The 18,783-nt window shown below is 41.2% G+C and overlaps 1 protein-coding gene across 2 annotated transcripts; it reads right to left on the bottom strand.

Moving 5' to 3' along the window:
• Positions 1-6,794: 6,794 nt before the first annotated feature.
• LOC117481374 (keratin, type I cytoskeletal 13-like) lies at positions 6,795-11,085 on the bottom strand. Of its 2 annotated transcripts, XM_034129049.1 has the most exons (8): positions 10,626-11,085; positions 9,945-10,027; positions 9,383-9,539; positions 8,665-8,823; positions 8,431-8,556; positions 7,980-8,191; positions 7,371-7,453; positions 6,795-7,279 (listed from the first exon to the last, which is right to left on the bottom strand). In XM_034129049.1, the coding sequence occupies exons 1-8, from the start codon at positions 11,007-11,009 to the stop codon at positions 7,182-7,184; spliced, it is 1,302 nt and encodes a 433-aa protein (XP_033984940.1). In that variant the 5' UTR covers positions 11,010-11,085; the 3' UTR covers positions 6,795-7,181. The 2 variants fall into 2 exon arrangements, with proteins under 2 accessions (XP_033984940.1, XP_033984942.1); XM_034129051.1 differs by lacking the exons at positions 6,795-7,279; positions 7,371-7,453 and having other exon boundaries at positions 7,976-8,191.
• Positions 11,086-18,783: the final 7,698 nt, after the last annotated feature.

The following is an 18,783-nucleotide window of genomic DNA, read 5'->3' as shown; positions in this document are numbered from 1 at the left end:
TCAGGTCCATATTTTCAATAGAAGAAGGGAAAAATAGGTGAGAAATAGAACATAAAACGTGTTATTTGTTAGCTAAATCCTATACGTTTTTTCTAATCTTTCTTTTCTTTTTTTATTTAACTGTATCTTATTTATTTGTTATGCCCTGAATGCAAACAAATCTTAAAATGCAAAAAAAAACAATTCATAACAAATTACAAAACAATTATATTATTTTACTTTTATTTTTGTCACTTTTATTTTTGTCACTTTTATTTTAACCATGAGTATAATGAAAATAAAGAGCATTCTATTCTATGACATACGAAGTTTACATTTTGGGTATGGCCCAAAAGCTTGAACCAAGAGAAAGTCTGTCTTGCAGCCAGGTGAAACATAGGACACACAAACATATGAAAAATAACAATATATTAAGTGACTTGAGCAACATAAAAAAGCATAAACATAATAATAAAAACGCAATAATAAAATGCGATGTGCAACAACTGCAACGTGTGCTGCTGTCTATGTTCCGTTAATGCAATAATAGTGGCACGAGAATGAACAGTCTATAACCTGAGTTCTGTATGGATGCATATACATATTAAGCAGCTTATTCGATTATCTCAGAAAATCAAAGAAAGAAGTGGAGAAGAAGTTCTGTAGTCAGCTTGTCTTCAGTCTTAGTTCCTCTCTGCTCGTTGTGCATTCACCTCCACTCTCCCAGGCTATACCGACCGGAGCTGCCACAGTGACGTCATGCCCGCTCAGTGTCCGGGTCCCTCCAGCAGATGGCATCACCCCGGCCGCTCCTGCAATCCAGCCTCCGTCACATGACGTCACACAGGAGGTGACTGTACCGCGGTGACGTCAGCTTCTCGTGGTGCAGAATTGTGTCATCATTTTGGTCGTGACTAGGGACCACCAGCCCTGAGTGACACAGTCGTGCTACAGCAAAGCAGATCTGTGCTGCAGACCTGAGACTAAAAATAGACCCGGAGGAGGATCGGTACTTTCACTGAGCCTGCACGTATTCCTCCGCTCACCTACTGGAAACATAGTCAATAGGATGAGTTCAAACCAACTTCTTAGGGTGGTCAAATACTGAAATGGCTAAATGTTTTGTAGCCTACTAAGTAACACAATCCATTGGGTTACACAACATTTTGTATCTAATCGGATTACTTTTGGATGACTTCAAAATGAATGCTGCCATAAACTGAACAGGTTTGGGGAGTAAAGGATTACATGTGACAATATCACATAATCAGGATACACTCAAAGTAACGGTATACCCTTGCAGTTACATTTATAAAAACAAACAAATCAGATTTTTTTAAATGTGGATTTCAAGCAGGATTACAATGTTACAACACATGTTAAAATAAATATTGATATATACACACACATTTTATTTGTGCTTTGTAAACTGCACTATGCATTCATGTATACTTTTATATGGTCTACAGTTAGGACACATTTTTGATAGAAAATATCTTGGTTTCTTGCATGGCATTTGATATTAAGGCAATCAAAAAGTTACAGAAGTAATCAGGTTACATTTCTGTTATACTTTGATATTCAGATAAGGTCACTGATTACATTTTTTTACAGGTAAATAGTCATTGTCATTTTAGTCTTTTTGTTACTCTGAATTTCTTTGAGGTCATTTTCAGTTTGTATGTGTTTCTTGAGTTGTGGTAAAACCAAGGTGGGCCCTGACACTTTGGGACCCTGGGACTGCTCTTAAGGCCTGTTCTGAAATGCATCCATGAGCTGAAGGGGTTGGAACAAAATGCACATGCTACAAATGTTTCTAAAATCCAATTTTCACAAGATGTCATGTGGTTGTTCAATTTAAAATAGACATGTACCATGTCAATGTACAGTAAGTGATATCATTCAAAACAATGTGAAATGGACCATTTGTCATCGAAACTATCATTTTCAGTAATTATAGAACACTTATTTTTACATTCTGACCAAGAAGTATATACAATGCCATTGTCTACTCTACATAACACCTAAATAAAGTGAAGATACCGACATCTAGTGGACAGATAGAAACACTGCATATACACACACACACACACACACACACACACACACACACACACACACACACACACACACACACACACACACACAAAAAAATCTCCAAAATGTTCTCGCGCTGTATGATACAATGTCTTATCTTCTCACAGGGGCCAGCTCTGTGCCCCTCGAGAAAGAACAACCTCTCACTTTCTTGCAGTAAATGCCCCTCCATTACTGTCTCTCATGCAGTTATATTTGTGCCTTGCTCACATTTGACTCATTGACACAATGAGTAGGCGACCGACAGAGATGGGGTCGTTACTAAAAAAAAGTAATATATTACATATTACATATTACTTTAAAAAAAAGTAATATATTACACTACTTCGTTACTCTCTACATAAAGTAACTCGTTACTTTACTCGTTACTTTACTCGTTACTTTACTCGTAGGGCCGGCCCGCCCCTCCCTACAGGCAGATCACGCAGACTGCTAAAGTTTCAAATGTTCTCTTTAGTTCAGTTTCCATTGTCGCATAAGACTGATCCAGATAGCTCTGACCATGGCTGTCCTCTGTCTCCTGCTATCTGTATTTTGCGCAGTATATCTCTGAACGATGCGATGGTGATTCCACTGTGCAAATGGGCAACATTACCTCTACTATGAAGGATGCTACAAGCCTGTCCATCTCTGCTTTGGTTACCGGTCCTCCAAATTCTAATTTGTGCCGCTTCGGAGTCGGCGGCGGCGACTCACAACATCCTCACTCTGGGTTCGGGGGTCCGGTCCTTAGCTATTAGCTTCACCTTAGCATGTGTTCTTTGCAGGTGTTTGTTGAGGTTTGACGTGGTGTTTACAGCAGTGGATAACAGCTTCTGGCCTGGACACAGTTTGCACCTCACCGTCACATTCCTGTCTATTCTTCGGACGAACTCAAAATAATGGGCATACCTCCACCCCTCGAAAGTTATCGCTGACTCAGCCATGTTTATGCAGCACTGCACGTGGAGATGTGGAGATGTGGACGCGCAGATTACGTACATATAAACCTGCGGCGGAAACCCCTCTTGTCTGTCAGTGTGATTATGACTGATTTTATAAAAGTAACGAAATAACGCGTGTCGGGGCAATGTTAGTAACTGTAGTGTGATTACTGAATTATAAAAGTAACGCGTTACACTACTCCGTTACCGACAAAAGTAATATTATTACAGTAACGAGTTACAAAGTAACGCGTTACACCCAACTCTGGCGACCGATTAGGCGATTTTCTGTCAGAGAGGCTCTGGACAAATGTTTTGAACCAGATGAAGAGGAGATTGAACCAGATGAAGAGGAGATTGAACCAGACATAGAGGACGATGTCTCAGAAATGGAAGACAACAGCGATCCAGACTATGAGTCTGACCAACAGTCAACAGACCAGGAAGAGGCCCCTGAGGAAGAGGCCCCTTAGGGAGAGGACCCTGAATATTTATTTTTCTCTAAATGTTCATTGAGGAAAACAGTATCAGTGTCTTATTTTATATTCATCACAGTGAATGCAGTGAATGCTGAACTTGATGGGCCCACCGGTGGGTCCAGACCATATACTGTAGTTGAAAGTACACAATGAAACACTGACTTGCTTGTATCAAATCAATACATCCCATACATCATCGGAATGGGAAGAATCTCAGCTACAACACCAACTAAAGCATTCCCATCTCCAGTAAACACAGCATGGCAAGCATTTTTATAATATACAGTAATGTAGAGTAAGCACTATCTTTGAATTTACTGCAAGGTTATAGCATGAAATTCACGCCTGGTGTCATCCACCCCTTGATTCTACTTGCTTTGACTGTTCAAATGAGATGACAACCATCAAAATTGGATAAGGGGTTCCAGAGATATCACTGTGCAAAACACACCGGTCAATTTTGACCGAAAATAGTATGGGAAGGGGGGTATGACCGAACGCAAGGGAAGGGTTACGCCAAACTGTGACGTTTGTTAAACGGAATTTAGTGGTTAACGAAGGTATAATGCAGATTATTGAGCGGAAAAGTCACAACGTGGGCCAACTTGTCCAGTATGCCTAGTTTATATCTGTCACATTGCAATATAGCTAAAGTTTGCTAACATTAGCTAACAATTAGCAACCAGAAGCTTTTGGTTATATCTGACAGAGGAAGAGACCTTTACGAAAATGATTTGGTTGGGAAAGGTGACTGAACTTTAGGTTTGACCTAGTAAAAAGAAAGACCACCCCCTTAATCTCAAAAAACAATTGAGATTGAAAAAATGGATAATTATACAGTAAAACCTTTGTGGTTAAATATTCTCTCTCACCATGTGTGAAGGCTGTAACTACAGTTTCTTTTCTTTAAAATCATTCATACGCAGACACATTAGATTGAGTGCAGGCAATCTTGTTCAATTAAGTGATTGTTAATTGTGTGTTGTGTTAACCCCAGTTTTGTCACGGTTAATTGGACTGTGCCATTCTCCTAAAGCTGGAGGGGTGTTTAAAGAAGCCACTTCATTTAAGACACCCATCTTTTAGTGGAAAAGAGTCTTCTCTTCTCTGCACTCAGCTATGGACTGGCCAGCATTGTGTATATTCCTACAGTGTAGAGTGATGGGCGTGGGCAGATGTACGTGACCGGAAGGAAGATGGAAGTAGACACATGTGATGGAGCAGCTGGACAAGACCAGGAAGGAAAGATTTGTCAAGTGGCATAGGTAATAATGACAACAAAGATGAATAAGAAACCTACTTAAAACCGATTGGGATCAATGTAGCTGGAGTTCTGTCTGACAAGCACGATGTAGCAAGTTGGATCATGGACCAACTTGGCTATGTACAGTGTGTCGATGTGAAGAGAAGTGGGTTGGTCATTGTTGAGTGTGTGTCACAAGCACAGCTAAAGAAAGCGTTAACAACATTGGAGGATTACCATGTGTCGAGTTTCAAACTTTCAGAGAAAGCTCCACTAAAAGGTGTCGTCGATGGAATACCATATTCACTTGATGCCAGAAGATTTCAAACCTGTGACAGAGTGAGACAGCCACAGAATGTACAGGATGAGTGATGGAGAACACACATGATCAGTTATGCTACAGGGCTATTTGGCGATGTGGCGGCCCGCGGGCCAAGTCCGGCCCCGGGGGGATATTTGCTGGCCCTTTGAGTATAATGTTAAAAAGTGATATACTTTTTTTTCCTTTTAAGAATTATATTTTTTTAGAATTTGTTTTGGGCCAGAGTGCCTTTATTCCAGAGAGGGTGTTAAATTGAGAGATAGAGGGGAAGACAATGCCTGAAAACTTTGGCAGGCTCGGGTTTCGAACCCACCTCCTAGCTACTGTAGTGACAACTCCTGTCATTGATTGCATCTCTGCGCGAATGATTAGATCATTTCACCTAAATGAAATAAAATGAAACATGTAGGCCTATTGAGTTCTGAACTTGCCATTTAGATCTATAAAGGCCTTGGGGCTATGTTGTTTGATTGAATTAAACACAATATATGCACTCCACTATGCTGTTGTAGTATTTACTGTATCTGAAGCTCTTAATATGATTGCTCATATTTCAAGCCATCTTTTTCCCGGCCCCTTGCTTTGGATCATTTTCATCAACCGGCCCCCATTCCAAACTAATTGAATAGCCCTGTGCTACACTGTTGTACACAGTATTCCGGGATCACATCAGAATTCCAGCTCCTACCTTCTTATAGAAGATTCAGGGTTCCCAGGAGCAGGCTGAACCGCTATAAGCACTCATTCCTACCTATGTCCATTAAGCTTCTTAACATTCACATGAAATGAAATGTAGTCAAATGTACTTTTTAAATGTTGGCCATGAGGGTTGTGCAATAGGTCGCCATTGTCAGTATGTGCGTCTGTGTATTGTGTTTGTTCAAACGGTGTATGACTGATGATATGTGTATGTCTCTTAATGTCCACTATGTTTGTATATGTACATGTATGCGGACCTGCAGGACGGGGTCCAGAACTAATTTCCTTACGGGGACAGTGAAGTATATCGTATCGTATCGTATCAGTTACCCAGTGAGGATGTTTGTTCCCGAGCCAATACAGTGCACACGGTGTTGGGAGTTTGGTCACAGCTCATTGTACACCACGTGCTTTAGGGAATTTTGGCAAATGTGGAAGACCTGTGAGAATGAGCCCAAGTGTAGTCAGTTTTGGGGGGGATCTCGAAGCATGGCGATCACATTGTCCAAAGAGAGAAAGGGAGATGAAATGAATCAAGAATAGGTCAGAGTAAACAATAAATTACAAAGAAGAAGCAAAGAAAGTGAAAAGTCTATCAAATAGGGCGTGTACAGCAGGTAGGAGTCATGAGGATGACTGTTTGTGTCATCAAAGTAAGTTCTTACTGTGTTTGTACAGGGTGATCAACTGTGCTGCTGAGGCACAGAGACAATCGGAGAGAATTGAAATAGCGGTTGATACCGCGAGAACGTTTTGAACATATTGGAGAGGACGTGCAGTGGCTGCTGGGAGAGGCTGCTATGCCCTCTATCTGTTTATATTGTTCAACATGAACCTTCTTCCATCCTAAACACTGTATATATATTTTGGGTAATCCCTATTTGTTCAACCTTAACCTGCTCTCCTAGTTTTTGTACACCCTGGTCCTGCACGTGGCCTGTTAGGAACGTTTTACAGAGCATGGAGGTAAACTGAGAAGGCAGTGACTTTTAATACATATAGACTTTTCTTTCTTTCTTTAAAAGAAGACAAAATAGATTCAACATACAAACTAGTGGAAGAAAGATGTTTATTAGGAAATTGAAAATATCCCTTTCACAATAGATTTTACACAAGATTTATGGGAAGATTGGTCCTAATTAAGAACATTCTTAACATCTCAGAGATTAGCAAACACTTGGTCAACGGTCTAATTTCCTTTTTGTGATTGCATCTGATTGATTCATTTTGAAACAATATTTTACAGAAGATTAAATGCACAATTATTTTCTATTGACCTTTTCCATTGCTTAGACAATGCGTGAGAATAAATATGTCCTGACAATAAATCAAATTATTAATTTCACACACCTTTTCAGAGAGAGAAATAAAGAATATGCAAGGTTTTTTCAGACTTTGGTATGACAAAAACATAGCAGATGTGTTGTTTTCCATTCCGTCTAGGATGTTTCACTCGATTTTTCTGTGCGTGACACCACTTGTCCATTAACAATCTCCTCAACCACCACCACTCTCCTTTGGGTGATGACTGGTTTAACTGCAAAGAGAATCAAAACAAACTTTAATATGTGGCATATTACATTTTTACAAGCAAAGAGCAAAAAGTGACGTCAGTGATATAAACCTACCAACGACTTCCTGTTGTTTGACAACTTCTTTGACTGTCACAGTTCTACTGGAAGATTGACTGGAAGATTTTCTGGAAGATACTCTGCAAAATATAAAAAAGTTACAATTAAAACCATAACATAAAACAATAGTATGAAAGAATAGTCCAACATTTTGGGAAATAGTTTTTAGTCCCTTTTTGAGTCTTAAATGAGAGAACTGATACCACTCGTGCTAAATATGAAGTTACAGCCAGTTAGTTAGCTTGTGAAAAGAAGGTAAAGAAAAGTCTAGCAGCATCTCTAAAGCTCCCTTGTTAACATATTATACCTGTTTTTATAAGGGTTCAATTTGTGAATTTAAAATGAGCTATAAGGCGGATTTTGCGGTCTTTAGATAAACCAGGCTAGCTTTTATTCATGCTATGCTGGGCTAGGCTAACTGTCTCTTATCTGTAGCTTCACAATTACTATACAACTTGTAGGGAATATTGATTTAGAGTATTGGATAGTTCATTTAATATGACACAGATACATATCCAATAAGCTGCTTGCATTGTTTAAGTCCAGCTACAGATAACAAAATCAAACGCCAATGACTTTTGTGACAAACTGTCCCTGAAGACTTACTCTCCATCCAACAGCCTCCTGTACTCGGCGATCTCCATCTCCAGCCTGGTCTTGATGTCAAGCAGGATCTGGTAGTCATTGGACTGCCTCTCAATGCCCTTCCTCATCTCCTGGAGCTGGTTCTCCAGGGAGTAGACCATGTTCTGGAGCTGGCTCAGCTGCTGGCTGTAGCGGTTCTCCGTCTCTGAAAGCTGGCCCTCCAAGGCTGATTTCTTCACAGGAGCAGAACAACAGGACGAGATATAAGCGGATACTGAGTGCTAATATCTTGTTTTTCATTTCCTCTATTTACCTAAGTCACTTACAAAAAAGACGCCTTTAAGTAAAGAAGCCATAAAAACAGTGACTGACAGGTTTACTGACTGACTGAGTATTCATAGTGTGGGTATATTGCAACGGTTAGGAAGTTTATATTGTGGTTGAAAAAAGAATATCTGTATATCCGATTTACCAGGCTTTGCTGGGACTGCAGCTCGATCTGCAGGGACTGCAGGGTCCTCTTCAGGTCGTTGATCTCAGTGCGGGAGGTCTGGAGGGTCTCTGTGCTGGCTGCAACCTGCTGGTTGAGTTCGTCAAACTAGAAAACAAGAAATTAGACATAAATGTGTAGGTAATACCTTGATATTGAAGACTCTTCTTGAATGAAATAAGATGCAGACATAAAGTGTATCATCGCTCCCCTCACCTTGGTCTTGTACCAGGCCTCCATTTCACGGCGGTTCTTCTCAGCGATGCCCTCATACTGACTTCTGATCTGATCCAGGACCCTGGACATATCCTGCTGAGGCGCGGCATCCACCTCCACATTCACAGAGCTAACCTGGCCACTCATTGCCGCCATCTCCTACAGGCAGGACAACATAGACAAAGGTCAAGTCAGGTTAAAGATAACACCATTATGAAACTTGGAAATGTTAGCAAGCGTGATCTGTTTTTTGATGGATACATATTGTGTTACTGCAGTTGCTGTGTGAGTTTACTGACCTAATTACTCTTTTTAATTGTACTTCCATTCACTCCTTTTTTTTAAATTTAAAATGATAGCGTTTAGCAACAGGGAGTGTTTTGCAAAAGTTACATTAGCTTTCTTTTATTTGTACAGTGCAGTGTTCACATGAGCAACAACAACCACTGCTGGTCCCTCTATTCCTGCTACATAGCTGAAATAGCGACTGCTTAGGGTGGTAAGTATCCAGCGTTCCACATTCACATTTTTAACAGTACATTCCAGGTAATCATATTGTGCCTATCATACTTGAAGACACAGTAATGCACCCAAAAACTGATCACCTAAAGATACTAAAGTACATTGAACGAGACTGGAGTTTTCTTATTGTGTACTTTGGAACATTGGTGTGCTGAGCTCACTGTAAGGATGTGATTCCTAACTGGACTACTCTCACCTCCTCATGGTTCTTCCTCAGGTAGAGCAGTTCCTCCTTCAGGCCCTCCACCTGCATCTCCAGGTCGGACCGTGCCATGGTGAGGTCATCCAGAACCTTGCGCAGTCCCATGATGTCGGCCTCCACGGACATACGCACTGCCAGCTCATTCTCATACCTGTCAAGAAAAAGGCAAAGAGGATCATGTTGCTGCACCCATTCAGTTAGGGTTACCAGCAACAACAACAAAGAAAAGGTGAAGCTCCACTAAAACCAGTTACACCAGTTTAATGTGTTGACCGTTACACCCTTGTGACAACAAGCCCACATGGCCAGTAAGTATACCAAACAAGCATTATTGCATCTGCAAAGTTCCAGACATTTGTCATTATAAACTATGCTACATAGGTTGATAACTTATTGTCTTTTATTGTGATTATAGAAATGTGTTTTTATGTGATTGTAGTTATTACATGTACAGCACTTTGGCCCGACCAAATATCGCTTTTAAATGTGCTTTATAAATAAACCTTGATTTGATTTGATTTGATTTGATAACTTCTTATGTAACATTTCCACTCACTTGATTCTGAAATCCTCTGCTGCCAGTCTGGCGTTGTCAATCTGCAGCATCATCCTGGCATTGTCTTGTGACGCATCATAAATCTAAAAGGAACAAAAGTCATGTCAGAAGTTTATTATCCACATATAATACAGCCACAAAGGTGTGTAAGTGATTCGGTATTTGGAATGTGGGCTGGTCAGCCGTACAGTGGAGTGTTTTTTTAAGCCTGACTTGCATCACTTTCTTTCATCATGTGTAAAACATCCCTCTTGGCAGTGCTTATTGGCGGTAGTTAGAAACAAACAAAGAAAAAGTAGTGATGGTTTTCAAATCCAAACTAACCCGTTCTCTATGACATTAACTCACATATCATATGTGATCTTTTATAATAACTCATGTGATAGCTATTTAGTGTGTCTGAATACAGTAAGAGGACTCAATATGGTGGAAAATGTAAAATATGATATGTCTATAGATTATCTATGATGGGTTGTATTATTATCTTTGGAGTTTTTACAATAATAGCTTACACATTGGAAAAGTATTTGTTTTGTTTTTTAGAAATACTAAATTATTTGGTTATTATTTAAGATTACCAGGAGAATAATATGAATCACGTTAAAAGATGGGAAAAGGCACTAAATAACATTTATAGTAGGTTATCATTTTTTTCTTCTACATTAGTTAAGGAGATCTTACCTTTCTGCGCAGGTCCTCGATGATTTGCTCATACTTGCTGTAGTCCCTGGCACTGGGGGCTTGCTTAGCCATCCATTCCCGGATTTGACACTCGAGCTGCGCATTGGCGGACTCCAGAGCGCGCACCTTCTCCAGGTAGCTGCCCAGGCGGTCGTTGAGGTTCTGCATGGTTTGCTTCTCGCTACCACCGATGCCCATACTGCTGCCCCCGCCGCCCCCGAGGGCACTTCCCAAGTCAAAACCAGCGCCGAGGCCGTTGGAGGCGTAGGACACGCGGACACTTCTACCATCTGCACCGCCGTACACGCTCCTCGACCCCCTGCTGGAGCCGGTCTTCATGTTGGACATGGAAGAGCTGGTAAACCCACGGCGAAAGTTGGACATGATGACTTCTGTTCTGACTCAGGTGCAGCGTTCACTTGGACTTGTCTAACCCGGGAGGAGATGCTGCTGAGGCGGCCAGGAGGATGCACTTTATAGCCTCCTTCCCGGAGGTGGGAGCGGCCGAACAGGTGGGTGGGAAGATGCGGCTCCATCATGACAGGTGTGACCGCACAGGGCGTGGAGGCTCTGGCATTCATGTTTGCTGTCCGATATAACGGCTGGCAGGCAGGGCACATAGGCGTGTGAGGTAGGCTATTGTTTGTTCCGCATGTCAACTTTAATTAATCCAGTCTGATACTCTTAATCTCAGGATGAAAAATAAGATTTATTCTTTTCCTGGCAGTTTGTAGATTGTTTACAACAACTTTTAACAGTAAGCACGTCTCACATATTTGTCAATAGTATACCTGACCCAGAATTTAAAGAAACAATATGCAGAGGTTGAAGAAATACAATACTTTAAGTAAAAGTAGCAATACTACAGTATAAAAATACTCTGTTAAAGTACTGCCTTCAAATTTGTACTTAAAAGAAAAAAGTATAAGCATCAAAATATACTTTAAGTACCAATAGTGAAAGTAATCGTTATGCAGAAAGGCAGAATTAAACACAAAGCATTTTTTTAAATGATCGGTGCACTTATGTGTTCATCACTTCAGTGTAGTACTTGGTGAAGGTGGGGTTTATTTGGATTACTTTATACACTACTTGGTTAGGTAGCTTAGCCTATATTAATGTATGTATTTAATGAATGTGTCGATTTATATTTTTGCATTAACTTAAATCTGCGATGTAACTAGAAAAGTAAAGGTGTATGTAGTTTAATTTTAAAATACTCAAGTAAAGTACAAGTAGGCTACCTCGATTTTTTTTACTTGAGTATATGTGCTTTGTTAAATTCCACCACTGGCAAATTGTTATGTTGATAAAATGTAACCTATCCAGCTAACATGTCAATGTTAGCTGGACAGGTTACATGGCTATGTTTACCGTAAAGCGATCCCCGTTATCCTGAAAACAAAAGCCCTCTTCTGAAAATACACACAGAAGTTGGAGTTTACTGCTGACCTTATACTCTCTGAACCATTTAAAAAGTATAACCCCCCAAAATCGAGACCGAGCAAATGGATTTCCAAGCTTTCTGCTAGCAACAGTTACCCCCGTATTCCACCGGATCCGTCTGCGCTGCGTTACGGCCGCTTTACGGCCGCTTTACGGCCGCGTTACGTATCGTCCACACGGTTCCGTCGCATTGAAGCTTGCCAGTGGGCTTGTCTGGCGCGCAACCAACAACCAATCACATTAATCTCCCGCCCCGGACACACAAGCACGCGGTTTGATTGGCTAGCGCTTGTACTGGCATTGGCTGGCGCTTCCGTCAACTTTCGAAGCGAGCAACAGAGGCAAAGCGACGCCACAAAGTTCGGCAAAGCTTGACGTCACCCCATTCAAAGTGAATGGGAAGCTGGCACGCAAGACACTTCTGAAACGCGCCCGGTGGGGTTTGACGCTGTAGGAGGTCGGAACAAAACCGCGGCGCAGACGGAACGCGGCGCAGACGGAACGCGGCCCAGACGGAACGCGGCCCAGACGGAACGCGGCGCAGACGGAACGCGGCGCAGACGGACCTGGTGGAATCCCGGCGTTACCCCTAGATTCCACCGGGTCCGCCTGCGTCGCGTCACGGCTGCGCCGCGGTTTTTGTCCAGCCTCCTCCGGCGTCATACCCTACCGGGCGCGTTTCAGAAGCATTTCAGAAGCGGAGCGTCTTGCCTGCCGGCTCGCAGTTTTTGTTGATTTGGGCATATTTCCTGGACAGGCTACTGTGTACAGACAAAGTTAATAATAACTGTAATATTCCAGTTATAAACGACATGAATCAAAGATGTGTTGCTGTATTTTAGTGGTAAAAAATTATTATTATTATTCTATATATATAATGTACACAGTGCCGGAGGAGAACGCTGGCATTTCTCCTCCTACTTGAAAGACTACGGAGGGATAGGGTCTGCAAAATTAGTTTATTTTGGGGATTGACTGGATGCTCTGACCGGTCCACTTCCTGCCGGGCGCTATGCAATGCCTCGTGTCCCGTCGAAAAATAGACTTGCATCCTATTTTGAGCGGAGTCCAGCGCCGAGACGCTTCTGGGACGCTTCTGAGCCGTAACGCGGCGCGTCTGGTGGAATAGCACCCATTGACTGAGTGGCCGCGATCTTTGCGAACGCCGCAGCGCAGCCATAACGGCCCGTCCACACGGCGGCATGCGTTGAAGCTTCAACGCTTCTGCCCATTCACTTTGAATGGGGTGACGTCACGCTTTGCCGAACTGCATTGTGGGAACGTTGCTTCGCTTTGCTCGCTTCAAAAGTTGAGCAATGTTCAACTTTTGAAGCTTCGGTGGAAGCGTCAGCCAATCAAATCATATGCCAGTACACGCTCTAGCCAATCAAACCGCATGCTTGTGTGTTCGGGGCGGAAGATTCATGTGATTGGTTGTTGGTCGAGTTTCAGACAAGCTCACCGGCAAGCTTCAACGCACGCCGCCGTGTGGACGCTGCCGTAACAACGCCGCCGTAATGCGACGCAGACGGACCCGGTGGAATCTAGGGGTTAGCCTGGATGAGTGAAATTTGTCATACTTATATGTTATATTTCTGTGGGGAGAGTTGTTGCTAATGTAGTAGCTTTAACATCTGTGGTCGTCTGCCACTTCTGTGTGATTGGTAGCAGTTAGCATGTGCTAGCATAAATTCTGTGTGTCGATGCCTGAGTATGGCTACTCGTTAGTTTGATTTATAATTAAAATGTTGCAACTACTTAAAATGCACATTCAAAAACGTTAACAAAACATGAACCTGTGCTGCCAAGATACTTGAAGGCTTGCCACGGAGCATCATGTTTTTGAGATTACTTTGATTAAATTCTTATTAGGTGTTGGCACATTTCTCAAAGAGCAAACGTTTAATTACTCAGAAAACATATTTTTTCAACCATTTCTGCCTCTGGCTATTGCTGCTGTTGCAAGCTGTTGTAGGTGAGCGCTTTTAAATGGCTTAAAATTAAGATAGTGAAATAGTTTTGTATTTCCATTTCACTTTATTTTTTGTCATTCAGCTAACATGACCTTTTTTTACACAGTGACCTTGTGTACACGTTTTTTCCAATGGCCTTTACTGATAGCCAATACTTGTTTTCATATGACTGCAATTTCTTGGTGTGTGTTGACTACAATTGTGCACAGCTCTAGTAACATATCAAATGTCAGCACAGGGCTGCTTCTAAGATTTTAATAAAACATTGTTCAATTTTCCCACAAACTCTCCTTTTACAGAAATACAGGTCTGCAATTCTTTCTTTAAGTAATAACTGTTTGTTGTTTGATAATGGCAGGTCTGTGTTGGCCAATCTGTCAGAAAATGTTAATTCAGTGACCTCAATTGGATGCTAGTAAGATGAACATAGCAGTGTTGTTAGAACCCGAGGGCAGATACCCAGATAGACTGATTGACAGTGCTTTGGTGTTCACAACATTCTTATTACACTCAAAATGTTCAGTAATCCTTCCCTTTCTGTCTGCCGCTTGTAAAGTGCAGGTAAACGTTGATCTTGGCATCATTAGTGGACTCTTGGCTAAACAACGATGGAGTACCACGATATTCCTATTCCCATAGCAGTTGCCAAGTGGCCTTGTTTCAAGTTTTTACAATCACTTTTAAACTGAACAGACTCCAGGTCCTGTTCACTATCATTGCAGCAGACACTTAAACAAACACTTCCATATCAAATGTATTTGATTTTATATTACCAGTGTAGAGCAAATGGATCAATTACAAGAGACTGGCAAGTGGTTGCTGGTCTTTTATCAGGTGTTCTTAAGCTGTGGCTTTTTTGTTTTGCTACCTTTCACTTTATTATCAGAACCTAGCACACCTTCAGTACTTTGGCAACCCGGGCAATGTTGAATCTAAAATAATAAATAACAGTATTTAGCCAAATGTCTTAAGGACTTATAGAAGTACTGACATTTAAATGCGCCAAAGTCATCAGATAAACTTCTCACAATAGAGTTAAACTGACAAAGGAGCATAAACTAAGGATGATTTGTAAGATCCATTAAAAATGTTAAACTATGCTGAGACTAAAAGGAATTAAAATGTGAGGTCAGTTTGTGGAATATAAGGATTCAGGCATAGTGTCAGTGTTTTTTTCATCTTTTTTACAGGTTTAAAAGTAAACCAAAGTGTTGAATTTAATGAGTTGAGTAAATGTAATGAGTTGAGTAAATCTGTGAGTCCTTTTGCTTTAATGACAGGCCTTAATCAATGTTATTTCCAAATTGTGACTAGTCAAGCTTTTATGACATCATATCACTCGTTTTCTAATAAAACAAAAGTTTAAAGATCATATATAATTTGTCATGAGGGAAAATCATCTGTAAATTATGGCATGGTGTCATGCTCTACCATCTCTGATGTCCCAGAATGCTTTGTTCAGGCTGTTTCTGTTGTCACGCTATGAACATTGGCGGGTTAGATGACTCAAAGAAGAGCCTCATCTCACTTTCAATAATCAGCTCTAACTAACCCACACCCCTTCACCAGCCTCTGCTGACCACACTCATCGCAGGGCCGATATTAAAATCAAGTTCCAAACTTGTTGGCCATCTTTGAAATATTTGCCCATCCTTGTTCTACGTAACACCAAATGACAGCTGTCTGGCACTCCTATTGTAATTGTTTTGTGAAAAGAAAGTATGATGTGTAGCCCTGAGGTGCTTTGCAAAATGTCAAACGATTTATGACAAGGATAATAGTTTTTCAGGACCTGTCGCAGAACTTCTTTTCCTTTTAAAATATTTAATGATACTGACTTTGATGTACTTGTTTTTAAGCTGCCTCAGGATCTTACTTTTTGTTTACACAAATGATGTTTAACATTAGATTAATTCAACTTTTACAGCCTTTGGGGCAATACGCAAATGTGTTCTTGCTGTGGCTCAATATTGTTTGAGAACAGGTGTGGGAATGGAACAAAGCAGTATTCGTGATCACTGTTAATGACACATTCTTATCTTATTATTTCTGTTGTCTGTGGTTTGTAATTAACAACCAACTTTCCATCGGTCATGAGGAAACACCCTGGTTTGTCAAAAGAAGTGAGCCATTCCCTTAGGTTCCCTTGGATGTAAATAACTTTCAAAGGTATTTCTTTGAACTGTATGCCATGGCGTTTTTTTTTCATTTCTAACTAGCTCCGAAATGTATGGAATGATGTGTGTCGAGGCGTCTATTGAAAGGGTAACCACTAATTCCCCACTGGTATGAAAGTCTGCGGTGGGGAGGGATGGTTGATGGAATTAAAAGTGTATGAGAACATTCTTGGCAGAAAATGTGGACGTTCTGGTTCTGATGCTACCTGAACAATTAAGGATGGGCCTGTTGATTCTCGGGGTGAGTTCTTAGATAAGATTGGTGCTCTTTTCAGATCAAGGGAAATATAATTTCATTGTACAGCACAGGCCACAGAGTTTTACAAAGAAATGCAACATTAGTCGTGTAATACTACAAAACAAAAGCAAAACTAGAGAAAAACTGTAAAAACACAAAATCACTTTGTTTCTTCATACAACGACACTCTCATTTGAGTGTGCTGTCAGATTGATTAAAGAGGACTTATTCTGCTCACTTCCAGGTTTCATATTCTAATTTTATGAATACAAATTAGAATTGAGAGTTATGTCTCCATGCTCTAATGTTCAAAGAGCGCTTTATTTTTCTCATACTGCCTGTGCTGCAGCACCTCTTTTCACCCTCTGTCTGAAACCAGAGCCCAGTCTACTCTGATTGGTTAGCTTGCCGACTGTTGTGATTGGTCAACTGTTAAGAGTTGTTTCAGAAATGTCCCACCCCTTAGCCTATCATGTACAATGTGTTGGTGCGCTGGCTAATAGAAGCTCTCGTGTTACATAGTGATGTCACTATGGTGCTGTTTCTCTATCGTATCACACGAGGCCGTAACGGAAACGCGGAAACGGACCCCGCAAACGATAACGGTTCCCAAGGTGGATAGATCTGCAAACGGAACGCTCTGGGGGGCCAAACGGCTCCGTGTGTAAGCCCTATACGATCATTTCCTGATAACGATGAAGCCATAGCCCCACCTCTACCCACCTCTGCTGCTCACTGCTGTAGCATGGTCAGTAGCTACTGTCAGTAGCTACTGCTACTGCTACTGACCATGCTACAGATGTTAGTGCAAAATCTACAGCTCCTCCACCACAACCATCAGCAACAAGTGGACATGGAGAATTACATGAACTACATGTTGCTAAATCACCGCGGGGCATAAACAGAAAGGCAACCATGCTCGGGGGTCTTCTTCGCTGCTTTTGGTGTATTTTGTGGCAGAAGTACAGCGCCACTTACAGGCCCGGCATATGTACTACAGCGTGTCCAGCGCTCCAGAGCGGTCTCGTGTGAACGGAATACTTTTTTGATATCGTATTCGTTTCGTATGCGTTTGCGTTTGCGTGTAAATGGGGTCTATGTTACTGAAGTAAACAAAGGAGTCCAATGGAGGCATTTCAGACAAGGGGGGGAGTGTTTGGGAGAGAAACTCACTGTGGAGGGAACACAGGGATTTTAGCCTTTGCTGACCATTTGCATACACTAAAACCTATAGAACACACTACAGGAAAGGAAGACTCAAAAAAGCACAATAGGGCCTCTTTAAACAAACCCTTAATTAAAAAATTGGAGATGAGTGAAACATTGACTTTGCTTCAGCACTACTGCATGACTGATGCTTTTGTGGAACACGGCCCTCAAGTGCAACAGCCCAATCCAGATGCCACATTTGAATAGTTAAATAATGATGTCCCAAATATGCAAAGTATCTAATGAAATAGCTACTTTTCATTGAAGATGGTTGTCAATACTGAGCTAGTCACTAACTTTGCCTGTCTGCTGTTGGATGCTGGGCAGACAGCATACAGTGGGCTCTTTTGTTCTCAATACAATCAGGCTGATGAGAGCTGTGAGACTCAACCAAACCAGAACAAATAAATGTAAGAAAAACAAAACAGATTGGAAAGATGCTCAAACTGTCCATTGAGCTTAAATAAAACAGTAGAGCTGGCGGAATTCCTGTGGGTTTGTAATAACAAGGTTTGTACAATGACACTAATGATTATTTTCAGTAGAACCTCATATGATGGATGCTTGGATTAGCACTTGACATACACAAATAAATCATGCTTGTCGCAGGATGAGTGATTTGGCATTTCAAGACCCATTGTTATTGCGGTTTCTGTGTCTTACAATACCTTTAAACTGCAAGTAAAAGCACATGAAAATGCTTTGGCTGAACATTGCCCCTACAGCAAAGTCTGGTAAAGAGTTTATGTGAGGATAATCCTTTTTGTAGTTTTAAACAACAATACCTTGCAATTTAGTACAAGGCGTGCATAATGATATCATGTACAGACAAAAAGCTTCTGGCATGGAGTTTGTTTTACAACAGTTGGAGAATGGATCAAAGTGTTGTATGTTATTATAAGGGGTGTTTCTTTTCCTTCTTTTGGCAGTCAAACACTTAAAAGGATCCTTGTATAGAAAATGTGGGATCACAAAAGGCACGATCAAAGGCGCCCACCCTCACGGAGAACAGTCAGAGGAATGTCGAGTCGCAGGGGTCAGGATCAGTGTTAAACCTATAATATGAGGACGTTTAGTTTTTATCCACTTGTAGGCAGTATCTTACTCTGAAACCT

The sequence above is a fragment of the Trematomus bernacchii genome, unplaced genomic scaffold, assembly GCF_902827165.1.
Source record: "Trematomus bernacchii unplaced genomic scaffold, fTreBer1.1, whole genome shotgun sequence".
Lineage (NCBI taxonomy): Eukaryota > Metazoa > Chordata > Actinopteri > Perciformes > Nototheniidae > Trematomus > Trematomus bernacchii.
The sequence above is the reverse complement of the archived record's forward strand: the minus strand, read 5'-3'. Positions and strand labels throughout refer to the sequence as shown.

Coding starts and splice junctions, on each gene's coding strand:
- LOC117481374 (XM_034129049.1), bottom strand. CDS start 11,009: ATGTCCAACTTTCGCCGTGGGTTTACCAGCTCTTCCATGTCCAACATG. Junction 10,028..10,625: donor TCGAGGACCTGCGCAGAAAG/GTAAGATCTCCT, acceptor TGTTCCTTTTAG/ATTTATGATGCGTCACAAGA. Junction 9,540..9,944: donor GCAGAGGATTTCAGAATCAA/GTGAGTGGAAAT, acceptor TTTTCTTGACAG/GTATGAGAATGAGCTGGCAG.